Below are 19,013 nucleotides of genomic sequence, written 5' to 3'. Positions count from 1 at the left end.
TTATTCTTTCAGATAATTGTTTTGATCTCCTTCTGTTAATAATTTCTCAGGAAACCCTGAGAAGCCACCTCTGTTTTTCGTCACACATTTTTTTTTTCAAATAAATAAATCCGAAGAAGAAACCTCTTATAAATTCTAATGATTTTTTCTGATCATTTGGATTTTGGAGTCTGCTTTTGGCAGCCTCCTCCGTTCTGTCAGCTGCTGCTTTCCGGGAACGTGAACATCTCTAAAGGCGCAGATCAATTCGTTGCCTTCTTTGGTCTTTCTCTCCACATTACCTTACCTCTTCAGGTATACTTCTCTCGTTTGTTCTTATTCCACATAGAATGCCTGTTCCTTCACTTCCTCCCATCATTTCCTTTCGATGTCTCTTGAGTTCCAGTTAGTGAGCTCCTAACTTATCCTCTGGCTGACATCATCTTTGTCCCTTCCTCAGACTGCGTGCTTTCTTGCCAAATCTCTTTGGGAAAAACCATGGGGATGGAGAAAGGAGTGCACGGAAACATCACCAACATATGTGTTATATTAGAAAAAAAATCACCAACATATGTGTGGTGTGGATGGACGAGTCACTTGGCTTCTCTGGCCTCACTTCCTCAGCTGTAAAAAATGAACAGGTTGGTCTAACAAGGGCTGCAAATGCAAAACTGCCAGCTGAGTCCAGGCAGGATGTGTAGATGAATTGAAGCAAGGCTGCCGGAAGCTGGGGAGTATGTACAGTGTCCCAAGGGCATAATGGCCGCGAGCTCTAGTCACAGCCGTGGAGAAATGCTGGCTAGTCAGGGTTGCCAGATATTCCGATTTTTCAAATCTAGATTTTTAAAGAAATAATGTGAACTCTCCTTATTTTAAATGTTGACAACTAATTCTAACTATGAGCCAAATAAAACACATTCGATTTGTGGGCCAGATTTGGCCCTAGGCTGTCTGTTTGTGACCTTCAGATGAGATGGGATCTTTAAGTTCCTTGCAAGTCTAAAATTTCATGACTCTTCAGTAATACATTTTAAAACAAACTAGATCTCCCTGGGAGATCCCTAAACTGTTTCCTTGCCGTTTGTGTTTGGTTATAAGACTATTAGTCTCCAAAGTGAACACTCTGGAGTTCGCTGTAAGAGGAAGATACAACTTCTTCCCCTGCCTCTAGCTTAAGGTAACCACATGTTTTGCTCCCAGATGCTTAGCATCAGAATCAGCTGAGCGCGCATGCTCTCTTACAATGCCTGACTATGGTGCGCAGGGTGGTCCTGGGGTAGGCGGCCTCTGTGAAGCAGAGCTTGTGCCTCTGTCCCTTTGTCTGGAGGCAAGATTTTAGTCCTTCCGTATATCCTATGTAACGTACTATTACAGATCAGTCTGACTAGGAGGAAGCTGAACAATCAAAGACTTGAGGTTCAGAAGCCCAGGAAATGAATGGAAGCTAACAGTAAAAAATGGAGACATTGCCTCAAGATGGCAAAGCTGAGGAATATTCACGAGATCCTGCCTTATCCTATTTCACATCTTCTTTAGAGATTTCCTGCAAGGAGAGCCTTTGGTGAGTCCCTGCAGGCCAGCCTTCCCTGGACTGGGACTCGTCTGTCAGAGTTCCTCTCCGTCTTACATCCAAAAACTGGCACGTTTTTTCTAGTGAAATCCTGGCTGGCTGGCGTTACTTCTCTAGTCACCCTTGGTCATTCAAGAGTAGGACCCATTATACCTTCCCTGTAGCTGGCCCTTGAGAATCTTCACTTTTTGGTGTTTCAGTGGAACTAACTATGATGCTTTAAATGACCCACAAGATTAGAAAGAAAATAAGGCTCAAGGGCCAATGACATTAACAAGGAGGAAAACCCTTCTTAGCAAGTTAAGAGTTTCTGTGAAACAGCAGCAGAAAGTATTACAGCTTAAGTTAGGAATCCACGCATTATACAATAGGGAAATATTTCTCAAACTGCAAGTTCTAAGTATCTTTAATTTTTAAATTTTTGATTATATAAACCATATGTAATATGGTTTAAAAAGTATGTTTTGAATCATTTGATAACCTTTTAACCAAGGACTGGCATGTAGATTCAGGTAATTCATTTATATTTATGTTTATGATTGTATTGTTACCAACTATCATCAGTAACTTCTAATTCAGTATTTCTCAGGTATTTCTTCAAGAAATCTTAAGGCTTTGTGAATTATAAGATGGAAAAAAATTGGTGTATGGGTAAGAAGTAGGCCTTGGAATGAGGCACGTCTAGGTGTTATGTAACTCAGCAGGTGTTTACCATGTTGTGTGTAGAAGCTTAGGGAGGTTAAACACCTGCTGAGTTAAAATATGCTTGAAAAGTACTCAACACAGTGCCTGGCCTATAGAACCAATTAAAAAAAAAAAAGCTGACTACTACTATATGGTTATTATTACCATTGCTAGCTACTTAAAAAAATTTTTACCATCTATTCTTGCTCTTGATTTTATTTTCATCATAGATGTTTCGTCTAATATTTCAAAATAACACACAGGCAAGACTTAGAAAACAGGGTTGTGGATAGTGATATCTTATGATCTGAGGAACCCTCTGATGAACTCCTTAATTATATTATCTTCTATCTATCTATCTATCTATCTATCTATCTATCTATCTATCTATCTATCTCATTCTGGGTGAAAAAAAATCTTCCATCAATTCTCTCCTCCCACAAAGTCTAGCTTTTTAAAATTTTAAATTTTTAAATTCAATTATTTAAGCTACACTAAAGAAACAAACAAACCAAACAGTTCATTCATTTCTCCCAAGCCTCTGGCAACCACTGATCTGGATCTATGTGTTTAGTGTGGTTTCTTTGTTTGTTTTTATTTATTTAATTTTTTTTTGGCTGCGTCACACAGCATGCAGGGATCTTAGTTCCCCGACCAGGGATTGAACTCATGCCCCTTGCGGTAGAAGCACAGAGTCTTAACCACTGGAATGCCACGGAAGTCCCTGCTTCTGTTTTTATATTCCACATGTAAGAGATATCAAATGGTATTTGTCTTTCTCTATCTGACTTATTTCACTTAGCATAATGCCCTTGAGGTTCATCCATATTGTCGCAAATAGCAAAATTCCATTTTTTATGGCTGAAAAATATTCCATTGTACATATACCACACCTTCTTTATCTATCAGTGGACCCTTAGGTTATTTCCATATCTTGGCTATTACAAATAATGCTGCAAAGAACATGGGGGTGCATATATCTTTTCGAGTTAGTGTTTTGTTTTCTTCAAATAAATACCCAGAAGGATCATATGGCAGTTCCATTTTTAATTTTTTGAGGAACCTCCATACTGTTTTCCATAGTGGCTGCACCAATTTACATTCCCACCAACACTGCACAAGGGGTTCCTTTTGTCCAGATCCTCACCAACACTTGTTATTTCTTGTCTTTTTGATAGTAGCCATTCTAACAGGTGTGAGGTGATATCTCATTGTGGTTTTGATTTGCATTTCCCTGAAGATTAATGATGTTGAGCATCTTTTCATGTACCTATTGGCTGTTTCTATGTCTTCTTTGGAAAAATGTCTACGCAGATCCTCTGCCCACTTTTTAATCAAATTGTTTATTTTTTAGCTATTGAGTTGTATGAATTCTTTATATATTTTGGATAGTAATCCCTTATTAAATATATGATTTGCAAATATTTTCTCCCACTCAGCAGGTTGCCTTTTCACTTTGTTGATGGTTTCCTTTGCTGTGCAGAAGATTTTTAGTTTGACGTAGCCCAACTTATTCATTTTTGTCTTTATTGCCTTTGCTTTTGTTGTCAGATTCAAAAAATTATCGCCAACACCTATGCTAAGGAGATTACAACCTATGTTTTCTTCTAGGAGTTTTATGGTTTCAGGTCTTACATTCAAGCCTTTAATCCATTTTGAGCTAATTTTTGTGTATAGTTTAAGACAGTAGTCCAGTTTCATTTTTTGCATATGACTGTCCAGTTTTCCCAATAATATTTATTGAAGAGACTGTCCTTTCCCCATTGTATATTCTTAGTTCCTTCATTTCTAATTAATTAACCATATATGTGTGGGTTTATTTATGGGCTCTCTATTCTGGTCCATTGATCTATGTGTCTGTTTTTATACCAATACCATACTGTTTGAATTACTATAGCTTTGTAATATAGTTTGAAATCAGGGCATGTGATGCCTCCAGCTTTGTTCTTCTTTCTCAAGATTGTTTGGGTATTTGGGGTCTTTTCTGGTTCCATACAAATTTTAGGATTATTTAATCTATTTCTGTGAAAAATACCATTGGAATTTTGATAGGGATTGCACTGAGTCTGTATATTGCTTTGGGTAGTATGGACATTTTAAGATTAATTCTTCCAATCCATGAACACAGATTTCATTAATTTTTATCTCCTTCAAAGTCTTTTATTAATGTCTTGTAGTTTTCAATATAAGGTCTTTCACCTCCTTGGTAACTTTATTCCTAAGTATTTTATTCTTTTTGATGCAATTGTAAATGGGATTTTTTTTCTTAATTTCTCTTTCTGATAGTTTGTTATTAGTGTATAGAAATGCAACAGATTTTTGTGTATTGATTTTTGTATCCTGCAACTTTACTGAATTTGTTTATTATTTCTAACAGTCTTTTAACGGAGTCTTTAGGGTTTTCTATATACAATATGTCATCTGCAAATAATGACAGTTTTATTTCTCCCTTTCCAGTTAGATGCCTTTTATTTCTTTTTCTTGCCTAATTGCTGTGGCTAGGAATTCCAATACTATGCTGAATAAAAAGGGTGAGTGGGCATCCTTGTCTTGTTCCTGATCTTAGAGGAAAAGCTTTTCAGCTTTTCACCATTGAGTATGATGTTAGCTGTGGGTCTGTTATATATGGCCTTATTATGCTGAGATATGTTCCCTCTATACCTACTTTGCTGAGAGGTTTTATAAGCGGTTGTTGAATTTTGTCAAATTCTGCAAATTTTTCTGCATTTATTGAGATGATCGTATGATTTTTATTCTTCTTTTTGTTAATGTGGTGTATCACATTGACTGATTTTTGGATGTTGAACCATCCTTTCATCCCTGGAATAAATCCCACTTGATTATGGTGTATGATCCTTTTAATGTATTGTTGAATTCAGAATTTGGTGTGCTAATATTTTGTTGAGGATTTTTGCATTTATGTTCATTGGGGATTTTGGACTGTAATTTTTTTTTTTTTTTTTTGGTGGCATCCTTGTTTGATTTTGGTATCAGGGTAATGCTGGCCTCATCAAATGAGTTTTGAAGAGTTCCATCCTCTTTTATTTTGGGGAAGAATTATGATATTAATTCTTCTTCAAATGTTTGGTAGAATTTACAGTGAAGCCATCTGGTCCTGGACTTTCGTTTCTTGGAAGGTTTTAGGTTACTGATTCAATCTCCTTACTAATAATCAGTCTGTTCAGATTTTCTATTTCATCATGATTCAGTCTTGGTAGGTTGTATGCTACCAGGAATTTATCCATTTCTTCTAGGTTGTCCAATTTGTTGGCATATAACTGTTGATAGTAGTCTCTTATCATCCTTTGTATTTCTGTGGTATTAGTTGCAATCACCTCTTTCATTTCTGATTGTATTTGAATCCTCTCTCTCTTTTCTTCTTGGTGGGTCTAGATAAAGGTTAATTTTATCTTTACAAAGAACCAGCTCTTAGTTTCACTGATCTTTTCTGTTGTCTTTTTAGTCTCTATTTTCTTTATTTCAGTTCTAATCTTTGTTATTTCCTTCCTTTATTAACTTCACGTTTCATTTGTTCTTTTTCTAGTTCCTTGAGGTGTACAGCTATTTATTTGAGACTTTTTTGTTTCTTGAGGTAGGCATTTTTTCGCTATACTTTCCTCTTAGAACTGCCTTTGCTGCAGCCCATACATTTTGGTATGTTACATTTCAATTTTCATATGTCTCAAGGTATATTTTGATTTTTCTTTTGATTTTTTTCTCTGACTCATTGGTTGCTCAACAGCATGTTGTTTAATCTTCACATATTTGTGAATTTTCCAGTTTTTATTGTGTAACTGATTTCTAGTTTCATACAACTGTTGTTTGGAAAAGATGCTTGATGTGGTCTTGATCCTCTTAAATTTATTAAGACTTGTTACATGGCCTAACATATGGTCTATCTTGGAAAATGTTTCATGTACACTTGAGAAGAATGTGTATTATGTTGCTTTTGGGTGGAATGTTCTGTAAATATCTGTTAAGTCCATCTGGTCTAAAGTGTTCTTTAAGGCCAATATTTCCTGGTTGATTTTCTTCCTGGATGATCTGTCCATTGATGTCAAGTAGGGTATTAACGTCCCCTACTATTATTGTGTTACTATCTATTTCTCCCTTTAGGTCTGTTAATATTTGCTTTATATATTTAGGTGCTCCCATGCTGGGAGCATAAATATTTACAAATGTTATATCTTCTTGTTGGATTAATCCCTTTATCATTATGTAATGCACTTGTCTCTTATTACAGTCTTTGTTTTAAAGTCTATTTTGTCTGATATAAGTATCACTACTCCAGCTTTCTTTTGGTTTCCTTTTTCATGGAATATCTTTTTCCATCTCTTCATTTTCAGTCTGTGTGTGCCCATAGTTAATTTATCTAATATTTCAAAATAACACACAGGTACAGACTTAGAAGACAGAGTTGGTGGTTAGTGATATGTTATGATCTGAGGCACCCTGTGAGGAACACCTTAGTATTAGTATTTTAAAGCTCTCCCCTGCTAACAAACTTCTATTATTCAAAATTGAATCTTCATCTTCTTGTATCAGAAAAAAACTAGCTGTTTGTCAATATTTGTGCTTGCCCTTCAGAGAATTTGAGTTGTCACTGGAAGCAGCTACCCAGACAAGGACTATATTTCCCCTTTCCTCCTGCACCTGGCATGGCCTTCCTTCTCATGTTAACTGGTGGAATGTGAGCAGAAGTGATGTGTGGCATTTTCAGGTCATGATTTAAGAAGTAGGTGCACTTTATCATCTTTCTCTTTCCACCAGATGAATTCATTTGAAGATGAGGCCTTAGGAGAAGACTGAACCACAAGATTGAAGGAGACTGGATCCTTGAATTACAGCATGGAGGAAAGGGACCCACCAACTGGGAACACTTACTGTAGGTGGTCAAATGAATGAGAAATAAACCTCTATTATGTTTATGCCACATATTCTGGGGTCTATTATTTATTGCCCCTAACATTACCCTAATTAACATAGGAATTGGCACTTTAAAGGAGGTGTTATAACAAAAACCTAAAGTAAGTATATTTGGCTGAACATGTGGGCAGCAGATAGCAAAGAAACAGATGTTCAGTACTGGAAAGATGGAGACCCATGTTATGCATTGGCCAAGCATTTTTAAAACTATGTCTATGATAACTTCCAAAGCAGAATCCATTACTGCCAGGCACCCGTGACTGCTATACATTGCTGATTCTTCTTTTTTTTTTTAACATCTTTATTGGAATATAATTGCTTTACAATGGTGTGTTAGTTTCTGCTTTATAACAAAGTGAATCAGTTAACTTCTCTTTCTTAATAGGAGTTTTTATTATGATTATCTTGTTTCTGTTTTACCATCATATAATAAGAAGTACAGATAACTTCTCTATAGGTTTATTACCATGTGAGAAGAGCTTTAGATGGGAAGATTTCATGCCACCCAAAGATGCTGGACTTCGAGTGGTTTACTGGGACTGGATTGGACTGTACTTGTTCTTGGAGTAAGAAACGATGGGTGTGCATGAATACTTGGCGGAAATGGCAGACCAAGGAAGGACCAAAATATCCGCTCCCTCTTCCATATTCTACACCGAATCTCATCTAACCTAAGGTTTCACTGGTCGTCAAATACCCAATTTTATGTACTGCTAAGATATAAAAAACGCTTCCAACTAAATATGAATTTACACTGAATACTTGTTCTTGATTGAACACTGCACTCCTATCAAAGAGATGTTCAAGTGTGAAAAAAAATGTGTAGATTAGGAGTGATGAAAAATAATATTTTTGAGAACTGACTGTCTTATTTGAGACAATATTTCCTAATCTTCTTTGCATCCTGCTGTTGCCTTGAGACTAGTTCTCACCAATAAAGTATGAGTGGGAGTGAGGTATGTCACTCTGGGCCAGACTCTTTAAGATGTAGGTACCTCATCTGTACCCTTTTCCCTTCCATAGCTGAAAGCAGATGACAGTGGGATCTAGGAGAAGGCAAAGTCAAAAGGTGGGTGGCAGGGGTGGGGGAGACTGGTTTCCTGAATCAAATGGGAGAAAGCCACCACCGATCAGGAACACCCATACCGGCTTGGGCTGTGAGAGAGAAATAGGCTTCAATTTTGTTTAAGGTATGTATTTTCCGCTTTTATTTGTTACTGCCATTAATATACTCCTAATTAACACACTCTTTTACCTGGGTTGTTGTAAGGATTAAAGAAATTATTATATGTAAAGCTCTTAGAAGAGTGTCTGGCATATAAAAAGCGCTAAATGGATGTCAACTATTATTATTATTTAGAATGCTCTTTAAAAATGCAAGTAGCCTTGGAGGGGTGATCAACTTTTATCTTTGGAAGTTAGAAAGTTGTACTAGAAAACTACTTGAGTCAATTAATCCAAGCTCTGTCACTTTAGAGATAAGTAAATGAAGTCACTGAAGATGATCTTCTTAAATGAAGATGAATGGCTTGCTCTGAAGTTATTTTATTAGTCATAAGTACTTTTGTATGAATTAGTTGTGTTTCAGCCAAGAAAGAGCAGGCTGAAATTGGAATGAGACGGTGGATGGGGAATAAGAGTGCAGATGCTTTTGGAGTTGGGTTATTACTTGTGAGGAAAAGCCTGGGATTGAGGCTCTTGGCAGCCAAAGCAAGGAATAATGGGCTACTTGGTGACCAGGTTGGAAGAGTCAAGGAAGATCTACACAGTAACATTTTTCATCTCATTACTAAATATAATGATTCATCCAAAGTTGCTTAGTAAAACATAATAAATATATTTTGGATACATTTTAGCACAAAGTCCCTTTCTTTGGAAATGACCCCCCAGAAAAGCCTCTGTGGAAGAGGTGGCGCCTAGGTGGCCATGTTGATGCAACGAGTCCTGGTTCCTCTTCTTCCATGGCAGATTGGAACAGGGCTGTATGTACACCTCACCCAAGCTGAGACAATCAGCAGCTTCTCTGGAACCAATGTGGGATTGGCTCTCTGACAGTCTGTGTTAGCTGAGGGGAGCCTATCTGTTATGTAGCATCATGCTTGGGGTTAGTTTTATGACCTACAAAAAGCCATGTGCAGGCGAATATCACAGAAAAGCAGAAATATTGAGTACGTGAAGGGATCTGGTCTGCAAAGATAAGAATGGGGGCAGATATTCAGAAAAAAACAAAGAAGAGCAGCCGTGGGGCTCCAGGATTTACAGAGCATGACTCCCAGGCCGACAGTTTACCAGTTCTCATCCTCAGCTCCCATGAGCTGGAATGAGTGGTGTTTACATGAATTCTCTCTGTCCTTAAAAATAAACCCACTTAAAAGAAATCTGAGCTGAGTTGGTTTCTGTTCTTTCAGTCAAGGAAATCGGTAATAACACAGTCAATAACTAAATCAATTAAAAATCTCCTAACCATACTTGATTACTTATTGTCAAGTAACAACAATAAAAGTTCACCACTGCCCAGAAGGGAGGGTTATAAAAGCCACTGCTACTACAACAACTGTGTCCTCCAAGTTCTACTTCTAAGGGTCTAGATTTGATGCTCTTCTGAATAGTCTAATTTCCTAGAGATCATCTTAGTAATGATTTGAGTTGATGGGATCAAAATTTTCATATTTCTACCACAACAGATCAAATAAACCAAATTTTTAGATGTTAATCTACTCAGCATGTTTGGAAGGCAGGGGATTTTTCTTCTTAACAATAATAGTACATTTTCATTGTAGAAGCTTTTGATACTGTAAATAGGTCAAAAAATTCTAAAAATCACAGTTTTACCATTAATAGACAACCATCAGTAATTTTTAGGATGAAATCCCAACAAAAATGAAAATGTAATCATATCAGTATCTTGAATTATCCTCAAGAATTCATGTAATTTTACTGGCTATATTTTTTCATGTGTTCATAGACTTTTTTTCCAGAGTTCCCCAAGGATCAGAATTTGAATCACTGAGAAGTACTTTTGGCATCAGGCTTCTTTATTTTTTCTGATGAACAATAAATGCATTTACTTTATTCAGTTCCTTTGTTCTTTAGGAAATGAAAAGAAATCATCATCTAATTGAGATATCCTGTGTGTCATAGAGGCAAGGAGATTTAAACCATGTCCCTAGGCCTTTATAGCCCTTCACCTGCTTTTTATCAACAATTTAATGGAAGCGTGTTTTTTACTTCCTAGCTGTCCACTTGTGTTTCCTGTTAAAACACCAAATCTAAAATGGCTTCAATTCCAGAAGGGTCTGCCTGGCAGCTCTAGAATCATGATCTGTCTTTTTCTCCTTATTTTGGGGTTTCATTGGGCTCACCTCTGTTCATTTTCTAATATCAGATATTTTATTTTATTCCCTCCTTGGGCTAACATTCATTATCTTTGCTCCTCTTGTTTTCCCTTGTTAGATTTAATTGACCCTCTCGTTTTATTTACCATATTTAAAAATGAATTATCCTGATCCCATGTTACTTATTTCTCACACCAAGGATTTATCATCTTAGTAAAACCCTAGTCTTTTAATAATCAGAGTAGGAATATAGCTAAGAGTTTTAGAGGTGTTTTGCTTTCTTTCACACATATGATTTTTGCCAGTAGCCAAATTTATCTCTATTTTCTACTAATAAAGGAGATATTGTTGAAATGCTAAATATTCTAAAATCTGGTAACTCTCCACTATGGTTTTGAGTTCTTTCCACTTTTTAAATTCCAAACATTTTTGGAGGGGCCATTTTAGGAGGATACCATTCTCTTGATTCACCGCCAAGGGCTTGTGTTCCCATTCTGCTTAAACATTATCATCTTTTTTAACCAGAGAACACTCATACTTTACTTGTTATGTGAAGATTTAGCTAAAGTTTTTTTGGGGGGACTGGAGGATTATCTACTTAATCTGATTACCCTTGAACGGCAAGTATCATCACTGAATTTCAGAACTTTCAGTTATTCTCAGCATCTGGAAAAGGTGGAATATACAAAAGTCCTTCAATATTCATATTCATTAAGTTAACAAATATTTATGGAATTTGTACTATGTGCCGGGCACTGTTCACCCATGAATAGGATGGACGTGACCCCTGCTCTCAAGGACATCATGGTCTAGGAGGGAAGATAAACACGTATTGCAATACATGGTGTTAGCACCTGTGACTGGGGTAAGCACAGTGTTAGAGAACAGACCAGGTGGGCAATGACAGAGAGAGGACACGTGAGCTGAGACTTGAAGGACGAGGAGAGGTGAGCAGAGGGAAGACTGTTTTAGAAAGAGAAAAGAGCTGAAAAAAAACTTAGAGGCATGAGAAGGGACACTGGGGAACTCCAAGAACTTGATGTAACTGGTGATGGTGTGTGTGCCTTGGGGGTGTGGATGGTATTGGGAAAGGGGGGGAAGATGTGATCAGATTATGAATGGCTTGTGTGCCATGCTGAAGGGTACATGTTAGCCTGGAGAACCTGAGTCCCTGAAAAATTTTAAACAGACATACAATGATCAGAATTGTAATTTAAAAGGAGTGCTCTACCGCATAGCACAGGGAGATCAGCTCGGTGCTTTGTGACCACCTAGAGGGGTGGGATAGGGAGAGTGGGAGGGAGACGCAAGAGGGAGGAGATATGGGGATATATGTATAGCTGATTCACTTTGTTACAAAGCAGAAACTAACACAACACTGTAAAGCAATTATACTCCAATAAAGATGTTAAAAAAATAAAAATAAATAAATAAAAGGAGTGCTCTAGCAGTGGGGGCCACTGACATGGCTCAGAAGATCCTCTTTCACATGTACAGAGAGTGTTTCTCTCAAGAGCTGAGCCGAGCGTCTGTGAAGGTCAGAGGGGTTGGGACTATCAACCAACACCAGAACATTTACCCCTTTTTCTCCTTTCCTTCTTTTTCTTCCTCTTTTCTCTCCTTTTTCCTAACCCTTCAGCCTCCTCCTTCTCTCAAACATTCTCTTAAGAAGCTCTTAAAACTTAAACAGTTCATGGGACGTCTTTAAAAAGTATCAGTGAAAACTTTCCAATTTAGTTGTAAATGTCTTCTGTCTTTTTCTCTGTGGTCAATGTTAAATTACTTACTGGCCGAATTTCCTTTCATGGATGCTCAGATCTCCTGCTTTCCCTTTGCTACCTATAATTCTTTATCACTATCCATCATCACCTTCAATGTGGTGGTGGGGAGGGGAAACAGAAATTCAAGGAAATTGATTTTACTATTGACTTGTGGTTCTTGTAGAGAGTTTATTAGTAGAATATGAAAGCTTCTGGTAACTTTAATGTTTTTCATAATATTTTTTAAACTGTAGGTTGTGACCCATGTGTAGGTCATGAAATCAATTTAATGGGTCATAACCTGCATTTTAAAAAAAGAAACAGGACCTAATCTAACAGAATAGAAAATATCAGAGTGCCTTGAATATACTAAGGGTCAATACTGTTTTATGAAACTTTTGTTTCACTTATAGGCATACATGTTTATTCATATATATAGTATAAAATATGTCTTACTATGGGTGGTAATCAAAAAAGATTAAATTTTAAAAATAAAAAACCATAAAAAAATTTGAAAAACACTGCCCAAGATCAACTTTTTTTTTTCCACTCTGAAGATCAAAAAAATTGAGAACCATAGAAGGTGACTGGTCCAAGTCCAAGAATCAGTGGCAAATGCGAAATCTGAACTCAGGTCTCCTAACAGTCAGATGTTCTTTGAACAAAAGTTGATTAACTGCCTAACATAAGGACTGGAGAGCGTGGATTTCATTTACTTGATTTATCCTTGAGACCACATTGTGATATGATCAAATGTCATAATGCTTCGTTATCTTAGTATTTATGAGAAAACACATCATGTTGCTCTTTTACTTTGCATCATAGATTGTGCACTCGACTTTGACAGACTGTCAGTTTGTGCCTTTATTATTCTTAAAAAAAATTTTTTTTTGGATGACTTTGATACATATTCATACTTATGTTTTGAATAAAGATAATCTAGTTCTTTTTGTTTTTCAGCGAATGGCCAAATGATTATTTTGGTACTTTCTTTCATAGTCCTTAACCATCTTGAAAAACAAACATTCCAGAATATTTAGAGGTGTTTCTTCTGAAATCAGGGAAATATTAGGTGCACCTCGGGACTCCTCCAGCCTTATAGTTCTATTGCTTTTACCTTTGTGATCAATCTTTATGGATTTCCTCTTCTTTTTTCCAAGAAATTAAACTTTTCTTTTTTCTTTGCACAGTATTTGACTTAATTTCAGGGAGGCATTGAGGCACAGCAAAGAATACAGGGTAGGGAATTGAGAGACCCGAGTCCCACTCCTTTTTGTCACCTGATTGTTTGAACTTCATCAGGTCCCATAACATTTGGGGGCTTTTATTTCTTCATTTGAAGAATAGGAAGTGTGTCTAGATTATCTATAGTTGCTGTAATCAATTAGTGTTTCCTAACCACGTGGAGGTTACAGATTCATTTCCAAATATGAGAGAAACCATTGCCTAGAAATTTGCACTTGAATATAGAGAAACGTGTTTTTGTGTAAAATTGTGTAGGATTCCTGGATTTTTGTAACCCATTTATAGGTTCACAGTTTCAAAAACCTTCTTTACATAACTTCTTCTATGTCGTACAATGTACCAGATTCTCTACATTTCCTTTCTTGAACTTCCTAAGGAATTCCTGATTTTGTTTCCTTCCTGTTTCCTTAATGATGTTCTCCATAGTTCAAAGACTCCTAGAGCTGGAAAAAAATTTGAGCAAGCTAGATCATCCATCTCATTTCCTTCCTGTCTATTACCTTCACTTATCAGTACTTCTCATTTGTCCATTTAGTACCTCAATAGTGTTTTTACTTTGAATAATGACATGGACAATAGCCCCTTAAAATCCATTTCTCATGTAGGGACCCTTTATTCATTCATTCTACAATATTTACTGAGCATCTCCTTGGGTCAGGCACTGTGTTCCATGTTGAGGATATAATGGTGGATAAGACAGACACTGCCCTTTCCTCAAGAGGCTTACTGGAGAGACTGACAAAAAAGAAGTTACGGAAGAGTTTAATTACTTCAAGCTCAATGAAATGGATGGATTTTGAGGCCAGGCTGCCAGAGCTTGAATCCCATGTTTATTACTTACTATCTGTATGCATCAGCCACTTCCTGTGAACTACTTCAGATACCCTGGCCTCACTCATCTCCAGGGTCTTTTGCTATGAGGGGAAAACGCTTTTTTCCCCCTCTACCTTCCTAGGTTCACTGGCTGGGCTCTCCAATTAAACTAATAAACAGTTTAGAAAGAGAGAAGAAAAAAAGAACCAAACAAACAGATATGGTTATATACATAGACATAGAGATTTACAAGGAAAAGAAAACTCAAGGAGACAGCCAGATTGAGGCTTATATACCATCTTGGGCTAAACAAAAGACAAGAGTTTGGGCTTCTGGGTGGAGGAGGTGGGTTAAGGAAAGGGGAGGGAGGAACCATAGGTAAATAAGGGTTGTCTCACTATGCAGATAAGTCTCTTGGGTGATAAGAGTTGTCTCTGGTGTAGCTCTTTCTCTGATAAGAGACACAAGTAGAAATTGCCTTTTTAAATGTAAATTTCCTGCACAAAAGGGGAAATTTTACTCTATTTTCAGGCAGTTAGGGGGAAGTAAAGAGCTTTACCTGCAACTGCTGGTTCTCAATCGCCTTTAGCTCAAAATAATTCATATGCCAAAGAGGCATATTTTGGTACCCTTCATTCTGCCCTTTGAAAATTCTTCCCCCACCCTGGGAAAAGGCATTTCTGTTAAAACAAAACAAAACAAAAACCCAAAGGTTCATGGGTGGAGCAAATTATAAACCCAGTTTTGAGGACCAGAGGAAAAGTCAGTCAAAAAGGTTTCTAGATGTTGGACTCAAAGCATCTTTAGATGGTGGAGAGAGGATGGCTGTGACAATCTAACTTCCAATTTCCTGATTTGCAGCTTGAATGTCTTTGGTGATGGCATGTATATCAGTGTCACAGTCATGGTTATTCTTCAGAGCAAAGCAAGGAAGCATCTGGCATTAGTTTGTAGAGCCCTTTTAGATAGTCCTAATGAGGACAGGGCAGTCAGGTTTTAGTTCTCAGTGGTGCCAAGTCAGAAAGGTGAGAGAAAAACTAGAAATGTTAATTACTGACAAAATGTACAAAACAACCCACAAGGATGTGCTGTATTTTTTCACTGAAACAGAACTTCTCTCTCTATAGTCACTCCAATTTCTATCAAAGGTAATCAAAGTAAGACTAATTTGCAAAAAAATCGAGTCTCATTGAACTTGGCCTGATTATTTACATAAGTGCCGCAAGAATAAGTAACTGACCATTTAGGCTCATTTAAGTCTGCTTTGCTGGAATTTTAAATAAGGGAACTCAGATTAGATCTTTAAAAGCCTCTTGAGGGTAGGAAGCCAAGCCAAGAACTTACCATCAGTCTTCATCTGCAGTACCTGTAGATTTGGGTGAATTCCTCCTTTCTCAAGTTTCCCAATATATTTTAAGGCTCCTGGGCCTTGCACGAAGAAATTTTTCTTACCTGTAAGACCAGGAAGCCTGTAAGGCAGGTATCAGATGGGTATTCCAAGAGGGTTTTATAAGCATTGGCTCTATACAGTGAACCTTAGTTCTCAAATACGCCATTCCAGTCAAAGCCTTGGTAATATAACCAATGTTTCAAACTGTGTCCTGTTAACAAGGACAACAGATTCTTTTTTTTTTTTTTTTGCCCCAACCAGGGAACAAATCTGTGCCCCCCGCAGTGGAAGCACAAAGTCCTAACCACTGGACAGCCAGGGAATTCCCAGGACAACAGATTCTTATTGAACATATGCAAATAATTATATTACCATGAAAACAAGAATATTCAATAAAAACTTCCAAATTATAGAGGGATCAGGTAGGGAAAAAAGGTAAATATTTCATCTTTATTCACAAAAGTATACTTTAACATATTTCTGTAAGTTATAGATAGCTTAAAAGAAAAGAGAAAAAGGATTCCTTAAATCTGAAAAACGAAACATTAAAGAACCAGTGATGTTTCAAACAAAAAGGCCAGAAAAATTATAATCATCCTTATCAGTTCATTCAGCCCCAGGAAATTAATTCTTGTTTTGCTTGATTTAGGGTTAGCAATTTTATAAATTCATCAGGTTTTTTGTTGGACTGCACCCCCCAGGCCTACAAGAACTGCACTTGCCCAGCTTTAAGACCAAAGAAAGAGGACTTCCCTCATGGCGCAGTGGTTAAGAATCCGCCTGCCAATTCAGGGGACATGGGTTTGAGCCCTGGTCCGGGAAGATCCCACATGTCGTGGAGCAACTAAGCCCGTGTACCACAACTACTGAGCCTGTGCTCTAGAGCCCGCGAGCCACAAGAACTGAGCCCGAGTGCCACAACTACTGAAGCCCGCGTGCCTAGAGCCTGAGCTCCACAACAAGAGAAGCCACTGCAATGAGAAGCTGGGGCACCTCAACGAAGAGTAGCCCCTGCTCGACGCAACTAGAGAAAGCCTATGCGCAGCAACAAAGACCCAACGCAGCCAAAAATAAATGAATAAAATAAATAAATAAATAAATAAATAAATAAATAAATAAATAAATAAATAAAAGACCGAAGAAAGAGCCCAGCATCAGCGACAGAGACATCAATGGTTGAATGGATGGGGGAGCTTACACGTCTGAAGCAAGGTCCTGGGGCGACACCCTACCGTGTGCGGTGGAAGGCGGGCAGGACATGGCAGCAATCTTCGCTCCTGGCGGGGAAGGAATGATTGCCACTTATAGGAGGAACTGACTTCAGGTTGGCTCATTAGTTACCAGCCGAGGGGCATGCCCCTCACTGCCCCTTTGATAAGGACAATGCTAGCTGGGGCCTGGGACAATTACGTAGGAAGGTCAGTTATGTGTGTAGGGTGTAAGTGAAGCAGGCACTGGTCGGGCAGGGGATGTACAGAGAGCAAGAGAACAGCCATCTTGAGTGGCCTGACCACACATTCTCCATTTGAGTTTTTGGAATTTTTTCCCAGCCCAGTGGCATGATTTTTATGTTGTCAGAAACCTGTACTCCAGAGTACTTGTTAGAGTCTTTTCTGTGAATCTCCTTGATGTGAAGCATTTTCCCCTGTAGCTGATTGCTACAACATTTCAGGAAGAATAAGTGTAAAATATTAACTGTGTGTGAATGACAGACTTCAAAATGGCCCTGGTTAAAACTCTGATGAAAGTTCATTATGGCACACTTGACAAATTTCTAGGAACTTTATACAATTTCTGAAACATTTATATGAAGAACATGTATCCCTACAAATATAACCTAAAGAAGGTTCAGAATCACTTCTCATCTGACAATGTAATTTAACATTTCCAATAAACCTAATTAGTATAACATCTCTATTTTACCAAGTGAGAGAACAAATTCTGTGAGATTTTTCAGGTGCCCTCTGGGAATCTCAAAGTTATCTTGAGGTAAAAGAAGACTCCATTTAGAATTTTATTTGGGGAAATTAGTCGAAAATATCAAAAGGTTTGAACACCTAATTAAATAGGATCACAGGTCACTATGAAACAATACTTGGTTATCTATTTAACCAAAGTGACAATAAAAGATTTCAAAGGCAAATACAGAAGGTCACATGACTATTAAAAAAACCCGAAACTTAGCACTTTCAATATTAAGAAGTTTGTTTTCTTAAGTAATCAAAAACATAATAAAGACAACACAAAGCACAGGAAGTTATTCTAAGACACAGAATCTTTATTTTCTAGGCAGATTACTCAACAGGTAAAGAAAAACTTTTTACGATATCATATTAAGAACAGACCATTAATCCAAACTCCAGTTCTGTATCAGTACACTATTTATATCAAAATTCATTTTAAAACCTGATGATGAATACATTTCATTTAGCCAGCTTGACCACAGGAGAAAAGGTTTTCTCTCTCTTTCCTTTTACAACTCCCTATATCTATCTAGGTTTTTGTCCTTTATTTTCCTCTTCCTCATCTGAAACAACTTTTAAATAACCTTAAACTACTTTAGGACAAAATTACTCTCCTTTTTCTTAAAAAAAAGCATCCTTCATCTCTCACATCCTGCCTTACTTTTCTTGAATACTTTGCAGACAATTTTTTCCTTCATTTTTATTATTCCTAATAGCTAATTTACATATGTTGATTAGAATTCTTAACCCTTGGTAACCTTAATTTCCAGTGAAAACAAGGAAGTAAGCAATTGTGAACTGTGTGTTATATATATCAGCATTCTGTAATAAATTAGAAAATTTATGAATATACCAATTTTATAATTTTTAGAGGCATCTTTTCTTCACAGTAAAAATTTTCAATATGATAAAATATGTTTATTAACAGACCTGAATATCTTCAGTCTGTCTGTAATAAGAAGCCAAAGTAGATATAATTAAACTTATGTTTAGCAATTAATGTTCTGGTATTTTATCTTATTTGGAAATTATCTAGATATTCAAAGAATGTCCATCATTTAACTTAACTTAGTATAGCTTTAAAGTTTTAAGATACCAAAAAGATTTTGGAAACTATTCTTAAGCAGAAACTGTTACCCACTTCCATTTAACCTACATATTCTTAACAGTTATGCTTGAATTGTTCATGAAAATTTCATGAGACATTAAACAAAACTAGCCATCATCTAAAGCTGTTTTCTTGTTAACAAATTTTGTAACATGCATGCTAGGAAAATATTAAAAGTCACAGAAGTAAAGAAACCAACATGTCACCATGTGCCTTATAATAAATTTGTAATTTTATAA

At 36.9% G+C, this 19,013-nt stretch overlaps 1 protein-coding gene across 1 annotated transcript in view; it reads right to left on the bottom strand.

Moving 5' to 3' along the window:
* ETV6 (ETS variant transcription factor 6) overlaps positions 1–15,720 on the bottom strand; it is a 280,275-nt gene extending 264,555 nt beyond the window's left edge. Inside the window, exon 1 of the mRNA XM_059935312.1 lies at positions 15,657–15,720. Within this exon, the coding sequence (XP_059791295.1) occupies positions 15,657–15,659 (3 nt within the window). The 5' untranslated portion in view covers positions 15,660–15,720. The remainder of the gene's footprint in view (positions 1–15,656) is intronic.
* Between the last annotated feature and the right edge of the window lie 3,293 nt (positions 15,721–19,013).

Source organism: Balaenoptera ricei, chromosome 10, assembly GCF_028023285.1.
Source record: "Balaenoptera ricei isolate mBalRic1 chromosome 10, mBalRic1.hap2, whole genome shotgun sequence".
NCBI classification, from domain to species: domain Eukaryota; kingdom Metazoa; phylum Chordata; class Mammalia; order Artiodactyla; family Balaenopteridae; genus Balaenoptera; species Balaenoptera ricei.
Note: the sequence above shows the minus strand (reverse complement) of the source record. Positions and strands in the feature narration are given on the sequence as shown.